The sequence below is a fragment of the Nannobrachium achirus genome, assembly GCF_963921795.1.
Source record: "Nannobrachium achirus genome assembly, chromosome: 14".
NCBI classification, from domain to species: domain Eukaryota; kingdom Metazoa; phylum Chordata; class Actinopteri; order Myctophiformes; family Myctophidae; genus Nannobrachium; species Nannobrachium achirus.
In genome coordinates this window covers 62723350-62740802 of record NC_137821.1, presented here as the reverse complement: position 1 = coordinate 62740802, position 17453 = coordinate 62723350, and the positions used below count along the sequence as shown (strand labels likewise).

The following is a 17453-nucleotide window of genomic DNA, read 5'->3' as shown; positions in this document are numbered from 1 at the left end:
ACAGTAGCATGAAGCATATAGTGCAGTATTGTACAATACAGCCTATACACTGTAGACCTAAAGATAAAGCTTTTAAGCAATATTGTGAAGACTAACTGATCATTAAACTTTCAGTACTTATCCACAATATTTCTCATGCACACACAGAGTGGCGTCAGTTCAGAAAAAGCTAAGGTATGGCAACATGACTGGTGTCTTTGTGCGCATGACATGATACATTTATTTTAAGAAGTACATTCTATGTTTTTCCCCCAAAATTTCGATGGTTTCTTGGGCTGGATATGGCAGTCTGGTCTGGAACAGTTGTTCAAGTGCAGCTAAACTTGGCATAATATAGTAAATGTGCCACAATTAACAATAATGAATTGCACCTGTGCAGTTGACCTGCGGAACCTGGGAATATACTACTAAAATGGGGAGAATAAAAGTGTGGAGAATATAATTATAATACCTTGTTAAATGTTGCATTTGTAGTTATTTTAATGTAATTTAACAACATAATAACCAGCAAAGACAGAAAAAGAGACATTCATGGATTTATATTTTAAAGCAACTAGTATTCTCCCCCCTGCACCCAGGGTATGGCAGCTGCATACCCCTGCCATACCCAATTGACGCCGATAATAAAGGTATCTATCTATCTATCTATCTACCTGCACACGCACGCACGCACGCACGCACGCACACACACACACACACACACACACACACACACACACACACTTGACATAATGACTGCATTTCTGGGACATAATAGCATAGCTATAGCGATCTTATACTCGCGACATCTGTGAGCACGACACGTACGTGTCGTGCTCACAGATGTCGGATGTAGAGTGTGCGTGCGTGCGTGCGTGCGTGTGTGTGTGTGTGCGTGTGTGTGTGTGTGTGTGCGTGTGTGTGTGAGTGTGTTCTAGTAGGGATCATTATGGAGCCATGACTCACATCTGAATGTGATGCACACCGATCGGTGACTCACCGACGGAGGCCATTAGCGCTGGCACGATGACAGTCAGCACAGCCTCAAACAACTTTTCATTCACCAAAACAAATGTGTTCTAAATGTCACAGAAAGGCCGCGCGTGGCTTGTGAATCATGGAGAGAGAGATAGAGAGAGAGAGAGAGAGAGAGAGAGAGAGAGAGAGAGAGAGAGAGAGAGAGAGAGAGAGAGAGAGGGAGAGAGAGAGAGAGAGACTGAAAGAGGATGGATTTTGTATAGCACTTACGTGACCATTTACTATGCTGTTTTGTTGAGGGTTCATGCTATTTACCAGTGGTGGAAAGTAACTAATTACATGTACTCAAGTACATATACTCAGGGGTGTCGCACCAAATTCTGGGCCCTGGGTAATTATTTTGTGCTTTAACTATTGAAGAATAGCAGATATATAAGCTCACAGCGCGGGCTTGTAGATCTGCTATTTTTCAATATTTCAAATCCTTCTGAGGTTTTTTTTTTTAAACCTATGTTTCTATGTCAGTGGTGCTAAAACCTTTTCATGTGAAGGACCCCCAAAATCATATGTATTTGGCCACGGGCCCCCATCTCAAAATATTTAGTTCCAGGGACCCCTCAGAAGCAAAATTTGAGTTACAAATGTTCACTTACATAATTTTCAATACATATGCCTATATACAAAGATTTGCACACTGCGCTAAAGTATAAAATAATTAAGGCCCCTCCACCTTGGGTAACTCAGTAACTCAGTCTCATTTGTACTTTAGGCGTACCTATAGGTACAACATGCCAGTACTCACATTTTCTACCTAAGTAAAAGTATCAATACTGCATTGTAGAAGTACTCTGTTACAAGTAGAAGTCAAGAATCCCTACAAGTGGCTAAATATGTATTTTTTAGACACAATAAGCCAGCAGTTTCTTTATTGATATTTACAGTAACACTTCTAGCACCCATAAGTCACATCCAACCACGAAAGGTTGCGTTGTATCTTGGGAACGGGCTTATTCTGTGTAAAATGACATATTTAGCCACTTGTACGCATGCTCCCAACCACTGAAATAAGAATCTCTAAAACAATAGAAAGAAGTAAATGAAATGATGTTAACACTCATCTTTATTACAATCTAAAATATGAACCCTTGTTGTAAGAAACTAAAGTTGTCCTTTAAGTAAAAGTACTTAGTTACTTTACACCACTGCAACACACGAGTACTTCTTCTACCACTGTCATTTCCTCTTGTGTGTTCAAGGGTTTCGTGCCATTTACTGGGATCGTGCACTCCGGATGAGAGCGTCTGCTAAATGCTCGCCGTAAATTGTAAAATTGGATGACAACAGTCTGGGTCAATTTAGAGTGCTTTTTTGTTCGGAACTCACTTGCTCCCCAAAACGACCCCAGTGATATGTCACCCCTCTTACATTTGCAACTAGAACGTCGGACGTTATAATTGCACTTATCTAGGTGGTGCTAATTTCACATAATAGAGAGCTATGACAAATGACAAATAGTGTAGAACAGTGATGCGTGCCGTGCCAACATAATACAGAGCTGTTCCATTTTCAGACTCCTGTCTTATTTCCATAATACATGTATTCCACACAGACGAAGATCTGACAAATATTCTTGTAGGCTATCTATCTATTGTACGGTAGGCCTATGTGGTTTGGGTTGAATTCCAACTAGAACGATGGAAGAGTCACACTTGCAAATTAATTCAGTCCTTGTCCCTTTTATGCCCATAGATGGAGATGATGTCATCAATATTAAGACCAAATCTGGGAATGCCCATGTATGGACATATTGTGTTATAGTCTCAATATGGAGATCGCTGTGGTCATCAATATTAGGGCGATATCTGAGAATGCCCATATGTGGACATAATGTGTCAGACTCATGTAAAAAAGTCAGAAAAGTAATATAATCTGGTTGCCCTGTGAGGACAACCACACTAATGAAGCATACATGCCTAAATATAGGCTATGTACAGTATTATAGCAAGGCCATTTTGATATTCAACCACTTTTAACCTGGCATGAGCGGTTTTGCAGTGTCGCACTGTTGTGAAGAAAAAAGAGTTGAGCCGTAAGGCAAAGCTCTCGGTCTTTCTAGCAATCTTCGTTCCCACTCTCACCTATGGTCATGAATTGTGGGTCATGACCGAAAGTATAAGGTCTCGGGTACAAGCGGCCGCGTGAGTTTTCTTAGAAGGGTGGCTGGTATCTCCCTTAGAGATAGGGTGAGAAGTTCAGTCACCCGAGAGAGACTTGGAGTAGAACCGCTGCTCCTTCACTTGGAAAGGAGTCAGCTTAGGTGGTTCGGGCATCTAGTACGGATGCCCCCCGAGCGCCTTCCTAGGAAGGTCCTCGATGCACGTCCCACTGGGAGGAGACCCCGTGGCAGACCTAAGACCAGATGGAAGGATTACATCTCCAGACTGGCCTGGGAACGCCTCGGTATACTCCCAGAGGGAGTGGAGGAAGTTGCGCAGGATAAGGAAATCTGGAAGTCTCAGTTGGAACTGTTACCCCCGCGACCTGATTCCGGATAAGCGGTTGAAGTTGGATGGATGGATGCCTATTTTGGCCATGTCATTATACTGAGTGTATGTAGGTGAACATTAAAAAATGAATAATACATATATTTTTTTTATCATGAAAATGCAAAACGTACAGTAGCAATAGGACGTGTTGTGAGCTTGTAGTTTGGCTATTTTCTCTCCATCGCATGCAGTTAAGTGGATTCCAGACAATAAAATGTACACCATGCAGGTTCCCGATAGCCGGTGTTATAGGCTAAGAGAAAAACGGAAGCGGTGGCTTCCCTTTTACATGGGCGGCTATGTTACAAAGAAATGTGACTCCCGGGCCTGTCTGTGTGCCTGTGTTTGCATCCTCCCAGCCCTCACCCTCACCCTCCACCCCACCGCGTCGATCTGTTTGCTATCAAAGCCAAAGCGGAAGAAGGTCTCCTGACACCTTGTGTGCGCGGTGGCACGGTGCCCTCGTCTCTGGCGTCACCTGCCGAGCTCACGGTGACTGGGCATTGGCAGAGGAAGCCGCGGTATCGCTAGCAAGCACCGTGACCTCTCCCTTGGCTCGAGCGCACGGACTGGAGGAGTAGGGGGAGGGGAGGGGGGAAAGGGGGAAGGGGGGGTGCCGGAAGGGCAACGAGGTAAGAGATGCTCGTGAGGATGATATACGTACAGTGCTGTATAATACAGTGATTCTCAACCCTGTTGCATTTCAAGCACCCCCAGTTTATTATCAGTGGTGGAAAAAGTACTCACGTTCCTTACTTCAATACTGCAATATAGAAATACTCTGTTACAAGTAAGAAGTCCGGAATTCAAAATGTAGGCTACTTGAGTAAAAGTATGAAAGTATGTTGGCATCAAAATGTACTTAAAGTACCTGAAGTAAAAGTACAAAATCTTTGAAAATAGCAGATATTCAAGCTCACAACGCGTCGCAATGCGACACATTGTGAGCTTGTAGATCACTTCGGTCACTTCAAACTCGTGTGATTTGATTATTATGCATGTATTGTATAAAAGTTTTGTCGCTTTTTTGCAACTTTTTGTTCATTCTTGACCACAAATGTTAAGAATGTTATTGACATGCGCGGCACGCCCATTTGGTTCCATTTGTGCACTCTTATAAAGTGTCACGGAACCATACTTCGGGGTCAATTTAACTATCAATCATTTGCCATTTGCCTCCTCAAGGACCCCTGGGCTGGGGGTCCCCGGACCCCACATACTCTATAGGACCGTCTGAAAATGAGCATCTTTATACAGTGACACTGATCAGAGTCTTAAGATTCTTTATGGTCGTCGTGGTAATTTTTTGTTTGTCTTTTGCGAGTATAGCGTACTCTATAGCGTTAGACAGTCACGGGTAGTAGCTAGCTACAAGTAGCTAAGCTACATAGCTTAACTACATTTCTAAGTAGCGTGACGGAAATTTGCTACATTTCTCTGGGGATAGCTTGTAATGTAGTTTAGCTATATTTAAACAGAGTAACTAGTAATGTAGCTTAGTACATTTTCCAAATAGCTTGCCCAACATGGTTGGGGAAAAAAATAAAAAAAATAGACCAGTAGAACAGTGTCCCCAATAGTGAGGGGACATTCAAGACGTCTGACCCTCTCCAGGGGGATCCCCAGATGACAGTGAAGTGACAATGGACCCTATTCACGCCCCGCCCACTCAGCAAATTTCTCAGCAACTTCCTGGTGCTGACGTCAGCTTTGAAGGGTAAACCCTGCTAAAAGCCCATAGAGTTAACACAGAGATCGCTGGACTTAAAGCCATTTACCGTTTAGCCTTTTTTGTACCTTTTACTATCTTGTGTTCTTGATCATGCTATAGCCGTATGTTATACTTAACTATTCGGAAATTGCATTAAATTTGCGATTTCTGTGTTAACTCTATGGGCTTTTAGAAGGGTTTCCCCTTCAAAGTGTGACGTCAGCACCAGGAAGTTGCTGAGTGGTCTGGGCGTGAATTGGGCTAATTTAAGGACATTTGAATACTGAAAAAAGTAGTGTCGATTTGTCTAACTATGCCATGTAACTTGCAGCTTAGGTAACTACATTTACCAAGTAGCTCACTGGCGTTAGTGTTCAACACACAAGCCATGGATTTGACTTGTGTGTTGATGCCGTTCTTCCCCATTTAGGGAGGGCAATCAGGTCTTGAACTTGCAGAGAGAGAGAGAGAGAGAGAGAGAGAGAGAGAGAGAGAGAGAGACAGAGACAGAGACAGAGACAGAGACAGAGACGTGCTGGCCATTGGGAAAAGCGGGCCAACTCCCGAACGGCCGGTTTATTCCCGGCCGGTCCAGGCCAGCCATTAGGAAAAAAATCTAAATAAAATGTCGGCCTTCGTTCCATTTTTGGGGCTGGGCTAATTCCAAAATCAAACCTCGGTTCGAAGTGGAGCGGTGAATTTGAGCAGCTGTACCCTATGTGAGTGAGTGAGTGAGTGAGTGTAAACTGTGCCTGTGAGTGAGTGGTGAGTGTGCCTGGCCTGCACAAAACAGCGCCCCTCCTTTAACTAGTGTTTTGTGTGTGGCCACTCAAGGTATTGCCAGGCTACGGACATGGCCAGCCAGCCACCCAGCCAGCCACCCACCCACATACCCACGGACATACCTGTTCATTGGGAGCGCTTTCACCGCTCCAACAAAGTAAATCGTCACTGTCGGGTAGAAACCTCGTATCTCTTTCACAAAGCAAAGCCCTGCTTCACCATACAAGGCCGTCGCACGAAAGTAGTGAAAACAGCAGATCTACAAGCACACAACGCCTCGCGGTGCGAGGCGTTGTGTGCTTGTAGATCGGCTGTTTTCACTAGTTTAAATCATTTTTAAAATGATAAATACAAAACAAACGGTTTTGGACATACAAGGTTTCCACCTGACAACGACGAAATATAACTCATGTACAGTAATTGGCCCACTGGCTTGTCACTTGTCATGATCTGAAACGGCAAATCTTTGAGTAGCAGCAGCGCTATAGAGAGAGATCTCTCTCTATAGCGCGCAATGAGGGCCTCTCCAACTCTTTTTCCCGGGCTGAATCAGGGGCCCAGCACGTCCCTGAGACCATGACATGTTAGGTGTCCGAGTGGAGTTGTAACCAAAGGCGATCATGGCCTGGGCAGAAATGATGGATGTCCCAGCGAGCCTCGAGCGCTGATGTGACACAAGTGTCAGTTGTCCTCTTCCATCCGTCATCCCAATGGTTCCTCCTTGTCCCGCCCCCCTCCCTACCCTCCCTACCCCTCCCACCTCTGTTGTCCATAGCCAGGGGTGTCACACCAAATTCTGGGCCCTGGGTACAAGTATTCACTGCGGGCCCCCCATGAATGTTCTTCATAGAGGGGAGTGGGTTTAACCCATTTAGATTGGGAATGCATTATTACGCGTTATTTTGAGCTTAAACTATTGAAAAATAGCAGATATACAAGCTTGCAGCGCGGCACCGAGTGCCGTGCTGTGAGCTTTTAATCTGCTATTTTTGAAAAATCGTGAAAATTTGTGCAAGTCTTTGAATATTTCAAATCCTTCAGAGGTTTTTTGAAAAACATGTTTCTATGTCGCCGTCGGTGCTGCTCAAACGTTTTCATATGAAGGACCCCCAAAATGATCTGTATTTGACCCCCATCTCAAAATATTTAAGCAATATTTGAGTTACAAATGTTCGCTTAAAAAAATACATGTATGCAAAGATTTGCACACATTTTCACGACTTTTCAAAAATAGCAGATCTACAAGCTCGCAGCGCGGCACTCGGAGCTTGTATATCTGCTATTTTTCAATAGCTATGGATAAAATAATTAAGGCCCCTCCACCTTGGCAGTGGCGTAGCTAGGGGTAGGAAAGTTAGACTGAGGTAAGGGGGCCCAAGGTGCCAGAGGCCCTCGAAAAGTCTGGATTAAAACTCTTTTTCCCCCAATAATAATAATTATTATTATGATGTTTATCATTTGTGTCTAAAAACTTAAAATTACTGCTGGAATAAAACCAATGAGCGATACAATTTAAATAATTGATGGTCCCTATATTATATACTCACCCCTTACAAAGCTAAAATGGTTTCTCCTGCTTTCACATTGTTTTGAGACCTATAGTAGCTTTGCGGTTTGTGCGTCCGCTTGCATCATGTTATGGTTGTGAAACTTAGGTGTGCTCTACAGGATAATTATGATCATCTGAAGTAAATGGAAAAATCTTTTCATTGGCCCTGCAAACATAAGATCAACTCTCACGTTCTGTTCGCCCCACCCTCCCCCGGTCCTGACTGTAAAGCAGCTTCTTCAGCACACAACAGCATGCATTGAACAGAGACAGGGAGAGGGAGAAAAAAAAAAAAAAAAAAGACTGCAAACATAAGATCAACTTTCAGGTTCTGTTCGCTCCACCCTCCCCCGGCTTCTTCCACACACAACACGCATTGAACAGAGACAGGGAGAGAGAGAAAAAAAGACGTAATGTGACATAGAGCAGCATGTTTCATTACTGTAAACTGAGAGGAGAGCTTGACTGTTTACACTCAAGGAAGCAGCTGATGTCTGTGGGTAAGCATGCAACAGAAAATCTTCTCCCGTCTTCCTTCTTCCTTCTTTATCCAACACCATTAAGCAATAAGCATGGATAACGTTTTAAGCACAAACGCAAGTGTTTCGAACGAAACACCTGTTTGCTAAGTTCTGGAAGGAAGCACTCCCAAACTAGTGACATGATCAGTTGATCACAATCGCATCATGTTATGAATGTATGTAGGTTCCCAAATGAAAAAATGGTTTGGTTTGTTGCAACAATGACTAGTTATCTAAAGTATGGTAATAGTGTCAAGTAGTGTGAGGATTAATGTCAGAGTGTTTGTGTTTGAGCGCCTCAGTGCGGCCGCTGCAGAGTTCATGTGCAACCTCTTCCAGAGAGAGATGGAGACACTAGAAACTCTGCTGGAGAAACAAGACAAACTGCTGGATGTCCCTAGTAATAACAATAATTGTATAATATCCCATCATCTATCTAGTAGTCATATGATTATGTCATACAAAAATAACAATCTAGGCATCACAATATTTTTGTTTCAGTCAGTCACAGTACGCTATTATTGTTTTGTGAACTCCCAAAATGTTCACAGGATCTTGCTGTAGATTAAACACACTGACTGACTTTGCTGTTAAAACAATGTATGTGCATACACACAGACACAGTACACACAAGAATGTCCTGTTATGCCATTCTCATATAGCCTTATATGATCTAGCCTGTTATACAGTAGATGTATTCTCAGATCATTATATCCTGCATTATTATTCTGCACAACACCTGCACATATTTAAGCTGCTACTAAAAATACAATGTAGTGTTTTATTGTTATACTGTTTTATATTGGCTTGCATGGGAGGCTGGGCTCAAGTCAGAGTTCTGGTGTCTCATTCACTTGCTGGTGATGATGGTGGTCTGCACTTTTTATTTCATGGGACTGTTGTGTTTTATACTGTATTAATAATACAGTAGCTGTATCTGAGTGTGCATGTAATGGATGATTATGTGCAGTGATCATGGTTAGATCAAGTAAAAATTCCTGGACTTTGTTTCAAGAGCTAGCATTGTCAAATTGTTACACCAGACACTACATGTTTGTTTATATCCTGCTTAGGCTACAAGAGTAAAACTAAAAGTAGACAATTTGACAAATAAGGTGAACATGATTGCTGAGGCGATCACGGCTACCGTATCATTGTGAGACATGTCATTCAAACAGTAACAAAGTGTTCCCGGTTGGCTGGTTCTCCGCTTGCATGGGGGGGCCCATACAGATTTCTGGCCTAGGGGCCCAGAATTGCTAGTGACGCCCCTGCACCTTGGGCCCTAGTAACTCAGTCCCACTTTTCCATCCCTCCCCAGCTCTGTTGTCCATAGCTACGTAACCTAAGTCTGGCCCTCGTGTTTATTTTTTCGTTTGCATCCTACATTACACTTTTTGCCTTCACCCACACAGGTCCTTATATAGCTGAGCGGCCCCTTCGCTTTGTTCCCTCCCACCCCACTTTATAAATAAGCATGTGTTACAAATACGGCTGTGACCTATGACAGTATGGGGGTCCATAGGGGATGGGGGGTGGAGTACGAAGGTGGGGGGTGTAAGTAGGATGTGTGTTTCTGACAAGGGGCTTGAAAGTCACACAGCAGCGACACACATTTGTGTGACCGAATAATGTCAGTCAAATAGAACATTGCAGTGGGCGTGGTTTACTGGTCACACTAAAAAATAGTTAATTTCCTCATAAACTTTCACGGAAATATTTATAACAATTATGTTAAGCCTAGAACCAAGGCATCCATGATGGCAGTGAATCATGAACATGAAGCCTTTGTTTTTTATGAAAAGAACATTTTGAAAATCGCTGAACAAAGGGTATTTATTAAATGTAGTACATCAAATAATGTAATATTATAATGTGTTTTCATATAGGATCAAAGGTTTTATGGTCATGATTCACTGCCATCCTGGATGGCTTGGTTCTAGGCTTAACACAATTGTTATAAATAGTTTTGCAAAAGTCTATGGGGAAAATGAATGGGAGATTTTTTAGTGGGACCAGTAAACCACTTCTGCTGCAATGCTCTAGCTGCAGTATGCCATTTAGACCTGTCACATGCACTGTTCGTTGTTATCCACAAGTTTCCAGTGTCCCATATTGCGTGAAAGTTAGGGCATCACTTCCTGTTCCTCTTCGCTGTTTCATTCTGACTGGTTGATGTGGCTGCTGTTTTTTCCCCCAGTAAGCTTGTTGGGGAAAATGTGGATAGCTTGCCTTTCAAGCTGGGAACACACCTATACCGTATTTTTAGAGTCAGCCCCCCCCCCCCCCCCCCCCCCCCGCCCCGTTTCTACGGTTTCTTGGGCTGGATATGGCAGCCTGGAATGGTTGTTCAAGTGCAGCTAAACTTGGCATGTTAGTAAACGTGCCACAATTAACAATAATGAATTGCACATGTCCAGCTTACCTGCAGAACCTGGGAATATACCATTCTGTCAAGATGGGGAGAATACAAGTGTGGAGAATATAATTATAATACCTTGTTAAAATGACCATGTTGTTAAATTTTGCATTTGTAGTTATTTTACTGTAATTTAACAACATAATAACCAGCACAGTAGACAAAGAGACATTAATGGATTTATATTTAAAGGAGTAGTTCACCCCCAAAATGACTTTTTTTTCTATTGATTACTCAGGCCATGGAGAGTAGAGTTCAATAATATTTTTTGGTTTTTGTCACATTCCTAAGACAAAAATGTGATAACAATAAATTTACCCCCATTGATTCCGGATGGTGACCCGTTTCGAAACGGGTCACCATCCGGAATCAATGGGGGTAAATTTGCTCGAATCAAAATTTTGTCTTAGGAATGTGACAAAAACCAAAAAATATTATTGAACTCTACTCTCCATGGCCTGAGTAATCAATAGAAAAAAAGTCATTTTGGGGGTGAACTACTCCTTTAAAAGTAACTTTTATTTTCCCCCCTGGACCCAGGGTATGGCAGCTGCATACCACTGCCATACCCAATTGACGCCCCTGGCTGATGGCCTGGTCTGATTAGTTCCCTACGTCACCAAAAAAAGAAAGTAATCTCCCGGGACCCTCGCTCGTCTGTATATCTCTGCTACTTGATGATAGCACTACAGTATTTTCACGACCCATGTTAAAGTTTGCTGTGTTTTTGCTATAGAGACAGCTTCAGATAAACGTAATAGAAACATATGCAGTGACAGTCTACATCAGGGGTGCCCACACTTTTTGGACATGAGAGCTACTTTTAAAATGACCAGCTCAACATGATCTACCCATCCCAAAAAGTGTATACCCGAGGGGGCTTTGGAATAGCAGCACTGGCGTTTCATACTGTATAAGACAAACTCAATTGAAATGGGAAATACTGGGGGAAAAAGTCTTCATCCGATTCTGTATGGAAGTAGTAGGTTTTCAGGTTCTTTGTAATGCTATGACTCTTGATAACAAGCATTGCTTTGTGTAGCCTCCACAGTTAGTACCAGCCATGAACCAGCGACAACAGCCCTGCTAATCGGGCTCAGCCCTATTAGCACGACTGGTTGTGCGTTGGACTGGAGAGTGGGAGTCCCGGGTTCAATCCCTGCTTCAGCACATCACTACAATCTGGCGTTGTCGGCAGGATGAGGAGCGCGATATCCTCGCGTGAGGGTCCACGTCATGTGCGGCGGTCCGCGGTGTGAAGCGCGAGGGCGGCAGGGTGCGCACCAAAGATCAGGGGCGTGATTGTGGCCTCCACAATTAGTACCAGCCATGAACCAGCGACAACAGCCCTGCTAATTGGGCTCAGCCCTATTAGCACGACTGGTTGTGCGTTGGACTGGCGAGTGGGAGTCCCGGGTTCAATCCCCGCTTCCGCGCATCACTACGTTTGCTTACTTTAGAAGCCATGAAGGGAGCTGACAGGCCCTTCTTGATGTCAATCAATCGAGTCACCTTAATTCAAGTTCATACATTTCCTTCTTTATATTTTAATTATATATATTTTAGGGGCATGTCATGTGATCTACCTGCACAGCCTTTGTGATCTACTGGTAGATCACAATCTACCTTTTGGGCACCCTTGGTCTACATGAATTAAAGTTTCTAGAGGCTGACCGGGATCTAGAAATGTCACCTGCATTACAGTGACCAGGAAACACCACTGTGCATCAGTGCATGCTAGCTAAGGCCTGAGTTACACCTACAGTTACATGAACAGACAGTGAATTTGAATCCACTGTCCATTCGAGGAAAGGTCACTTGGTTATACCCTGTCCTAGTGCTTCATCTCCCAATGCATTGTGTTCCACACAGGTGTTTCACATATTGCTTGAAAGTTGTGCGAAGTCGCCATAGACTGTACAAAATGATGGGAGCCCCAATGGTTTCTCCGGACCCGTTTTGAAGACCCTTTTTCTGCGAGTCCAAATCCGCAATCTTGGAACTTCCTGTACCGAAAAGAAACCAGAAACGACTGCTATTGGCTGCAACCGCAGTGAGGGTGGGTCTTCATTCGGTAGAACCAGTAGAATCCCTAGAAGCAAACCCTATACTTTTATCATTCATTTAAACAATTTATGCAACCATAATTTATTTAAAGGACCACTTCACCTCTGGGACAACCAGATCTTATTTTATTGTTGTTTGGGACACGATCAACACAATCCTGAGTTATTTTTGTGTTCAATCTGTGTTTTTAGATATTTTAGTATTTCAGCACTGGTCATATGATGCTTTGTAGCATGATATTGCATCATCTAATGCATCATATGATGCAAAATGCATCATATGACCAGTTGAAGCATACTGGAATATTAAAATATCTAAAAACACAGATTGAACACAAAAAATAACTCAGGATTGTGTTGATCATGTGATGTCCCAAACAACAATAAAATATGATCTGGTTGTCCCAGAGGTCAGGTGGTCCTTTAACGCACATCATGATAATTGGAGAAAAAAAAAAAGACTTTAAACTAGCGATTTGAAAAATGTGTGAAAAATGTGGATATTGTTTTATTCCTGTCCTATTCTCCTTCATACAGTTGGGCCCAGTAGCAACAATGATTTATCAGGTAGGTTCTGAGCGTCTCTGTTTTCAACGCTAAAAACTAGGCCGCAACAACAACAACAACAACAACAACAGCAGCTGCATTATCTGCTGGTTGGTTCTCCGTCTCCTTTAAAAAGTGTCATCATTAGAAACATTGTACAAGATTGTGGTCACGAGGAGACAAGAACCAACAGACATCGCAGAGACTATGAGCTGCTCAAGCTGGCTGTGGCAAATAACGCCGCCTTTCTCGCATGGGTAAAGGTCATATGGGTAAAGGAGAGATATTAATATGCACTTGTTTATTATATGGTCATCCATGTCTATCAGACCATGGGACCAACCATCTACTATAGAGCATCGCAGTGGGCGTGGTTTACTGCTACTAAAACATTCTCCCTTTCATTTCCTCATAGACTTTCACGAAAATATTTATAACAATTATCTTAAGCCTAGAACCAGGCCATCCAGGATGTCAGGGAATCATTCATGACCATGAAACCTTTGTTTCTGTGAAAAGAAAAGTTTGAAAATCGCTAGGGTATTTATTGAATGTAGTATATCAAATAATTAAATATAAAAAATGTTTATTTTTTATAAAGGATCAAGGGTTTTATGGTTATGATTCACTGAGATCCTCGATGTCTTGGTTCTATAGGCTTAAAGGACAACTCCTCCCTAAATCACTTCTAGGCCCATTTTCCTACATAATATTGAAACTACTGGGGTTCTATTAGGCACAAATGCTCCTGTTTTCCAGTTTGCCCAGCAGAACCCAGCAGCTCTCATAGCATAGAGTGGAGCCTATAAGCCTATCGCTTTTACACTATCTGTTGTGGTAAAAAGTGATTTTCTTTTTCATGAACGTGTTACTACAGTAGTTGTCAACACATCCATGCCTTGGTTGTCCCACACAAGCCAACTCAATCTCATAAATAATGTTTTGGGGTGAGCATTTGGCACAACTGACCAATCACAGGGCTTCTTTTCCGGGACTTGGCAAAACACATAAAAGCCTAACATCTGTTTAGCAGAGTGTGATGGCTTGTGTGGGACAACGATGGCATGGATGTGTTTGTGATGACAACTACTAACACATTCATGAAAAATAAAAACACTTTTGACCACAACAAATAGTGTAAAAGCGACAGGCTTATAGGCTCCACTCTAAGCTATGAGAGTTGCTGGGTTCTGCTGGGGAAACTGGACAACAGGGGCATTTCTGCCTAATAGACCCCATGGACAGTCTTTTGGAGTAGGAAAATAAGCCTAGAAGTGATTTAAGGAGGAGTTGTTTGTTATAAATATTTTTGTAAGAGTCTATTGGGAAAATGAATGGGAGATATTTGGTGGCACCAGCAAACCACTTCTGCTGCGATGCTCTATTAACCATTATTTTATGCGGACATGCGTCCATCCAACATGTTTTGCAAAGAAAAAAAAACATCTTGGCCTGGAATGGAGCCTGTCCCATTGGCTTTTACACGGTGCTTATCTTAATTTAGCATTGCCAGGCGACGGGCCAAGATCCCATAGCAGCTCAGCTTGGGCACGGGTCCAACCGTGAGGTCACAATGGCTGCTGTTGAGACCGTAGAAATGGATGGTTGTGGCTGTGGCACTACGGTTCATCTGAACACTTCCCCCGCTGGATAGGAATCTGACGATTTTGTTTGGCTGGTGCTTGTGGAGTCTTGGCCCAGCCTGCTTTTGACTGGCGTCCATTTTGTGGCCATCGATATGGCCTTGCAGTTGCTTTGATCTTTTGTCCTCCGCTAGGTGGCGCTTTTGCCTGTGTTTACGCAATTAAAAGGCAACATATGCCTCTAGGCCAGGGCCTATGTAAGCCATTTACCATGAGAGGGAGTGGGTTGTTGGCTGATTTACCACTGTTTCAACCCTGAAACAGAGGTAAATCAGCCAACAACCCACGACCTTCGAATGGTAAATTGCTTTTCACTTCTACCATATAAATGAAAGAAAACACAGATGTAACTTGCAGGATCTTGGAAAAGTTCCAACTGCAACACAACAGTGGGCGGTGTCCATGAGCCAACTCAAGGTTGTTGACTGATTTACCACTGTTTTAAGCCAATCAGAATCCAGTAGCTGAACATGTGACCACAAAAAGTGGTTGAAATCCATTTTTTGGTAGCAGGTGTGACAATCCAGACAGTAATAACAAAATGATCAATATTAAAGATGCAGCTCTAAGTGATATAATACGTGTATAGCTCTGCTGTGTATATACTGTGTATATTCTATTCTAAGCAGTGTTTGTTCGATAAAAGGAGTCTCCCCCATCAGCTCTTTAGTAGGCCTAACAGAAAATAGTCGGGATACCAATGTCATCCAATCAGGAGAGGGAACTCATACAGGATACAGGAAGCGATGAAACAAACAGAGAAATGTAACACAAGCTGGCAAATCACAAGAATGAAAATCTAATCAAAAGAGCTGGATCTGTTACCATAGCGAACAAACACTCTACTTTAGAGCTTTAGAGAACCAAAAATATCACTTACAGCACATTGTGAACCATTATAAAGTTCCACATCATCAGACAGGCATGCTTGTTTATGTCATACATATTAGGATACTGCTGGCGAGGGCTAAATGTCAGATCAATATAGCGTAGGTGTGGAAAGAGATCGAAAGAGAGAGAGAAGAGCATGTGTGTCATATGTCTGTGTGTAGCCCATATGTGTAGGATATATGTGTGCGTGTGCCCACACAGCAGCTTGCACAAGTTTACTCTTTGCTAAGGCGTGAAGCCCCCTCCTCTCCAAACACACCTGTTGTTGCGTCTCTTTCCCTCGACAAGGCTCCCCCCCCCCCCCCCCCCCCCCCTTTGCCCCTCCCGGATCCCCTGCCGTCCAAGCTTTTTTCCCTCCCCGTTGATTGGCTACGGGGGCTGTCAATCGCCGGCTCCGATTTCACTCGGATTTAGAAAGTGCAAGGCAGCGATCCGAAGGGCTTTTGCTTTTAAGGCCTTGGGATTGAGGATAAATGCCAAGGGTTTGCTTATGTAAAGCATACAGGAAGTGTGTGTTTTCCACGCAGTTCACACACATCATCTGTGGCTGTCCGTCATGGGAGTCAGAGGAATGCATTGCTCTCAGGGGAGTTATAGAGACACTGCATGCATGCTATGGGCTGGGTAGTTAATTATAACCATATTATATGTCAATATTGTGAAAAATATATATTTTTTTCTATCAATAACTCACCCCAGAATTCATGGATATTTCTTTTGTTTTTGTCACATTCCTAAGCCTTTGATGACCACTGACCAGCAATGGTTCCCTATGGAGACACAAATAGCCAGCTTTGTTCCACAAAGAGTCTCCTCGAATTATTGGCTTAGGAATGCGACAAAAACTAGAATATATCTATGAATTCAAGCCTCCATGGGGTGAGTAACCGAAAAGTGAACTATCCCTTTAATCCTTTTTATACTTAAAAAAATTATCCGATCTACAAACACACAATGCATTAAAGTATTACGTTATAAAGCATTATTGCATTACGTGCAATAAGCAGGATAATCAATAAAGAGCCCTCTGCTTCATGTTGAGGTCTAATGCAGGGGTTATTTCTAAAAAATGACCTTCCCCCCCCATTGATTATCCCTTGCATATCACCCAGCCCTATACACATACATGCAGCATACAGTACTACTGCATATCGCCGTCGTCGGGTGGAAACCTCGTATCTCCAAGTTTCAAATGTGTACGTCTTTCGCAAAGCAAAGCCCTGCTTCATCACACAAGGCCGTTGCACAAAAGTAGTGAAAACAGCAGATCTACGAGCACACAACGCCTCGCACCGCGAGGCGTTGTGTGCTCGTAGATCGGCTGTTTTCACTAGTTTAAATCATTTTTAAAACGATAAATGCAAAATGAACGGTTTTGGACATACAAGGTTTTCACCCGACAATGACGATATAATATATCGGCGTTATATTATATATTATATATTATAGGCCTACTGCAAGTGTTCTCATCAGTAACCGATGATAGCAAGAGCTGTGAGATATGATGAGTCCTAGGCAGAGACACAGACAGACTAATTCCACTTTCTCTCTTTATTTGACTAACCTTCTGTCCCTGTCCACCACTCCACTGCCCCCTCTCTGCTCTGCCTCCAGCTCGCAGCCCAGGTCCTGGCTGATCTGGACGACGAGGACATTGGTTTTGGCCTGGTGGACGAGAAGAAAGACATGGCGGTTGCGAAAAAGCTGGGTAAGTCGGTATACATTTACATTTTAGACAATTTAAATCATTTGTCTTCTTATCCACGTGGGCTATGCCTGTTGTTACTTTAACATGTGAGTGCAATGTTGGAGTCATTTGGT

The 17453-nt window shown here is 43.0% G+C and overlaps 1 protein-coding gene across 1 annotated transcript in view; it reads left to right on the top strand.

The window, feature by feature from the left end:
- casq1b (calsequestrin 1b) overlaps window positions 1-17453 on the top strand; it is a gene marked incomplete at both ends in the record, with an annotated part of 151392 nt that overhangs the window by 40719 nt on the left and 93220 nt on the right. The window contains one exon of the mRNA XM_080741822.1: window positions 17214-17340. Coding sequence (XP_080597948.1) covers window positions 17214-17340 — 127 coding nt within the window. The remainder of the gene's footprint in view (window positions 1-17213; window positions 17341-17453) is intronic.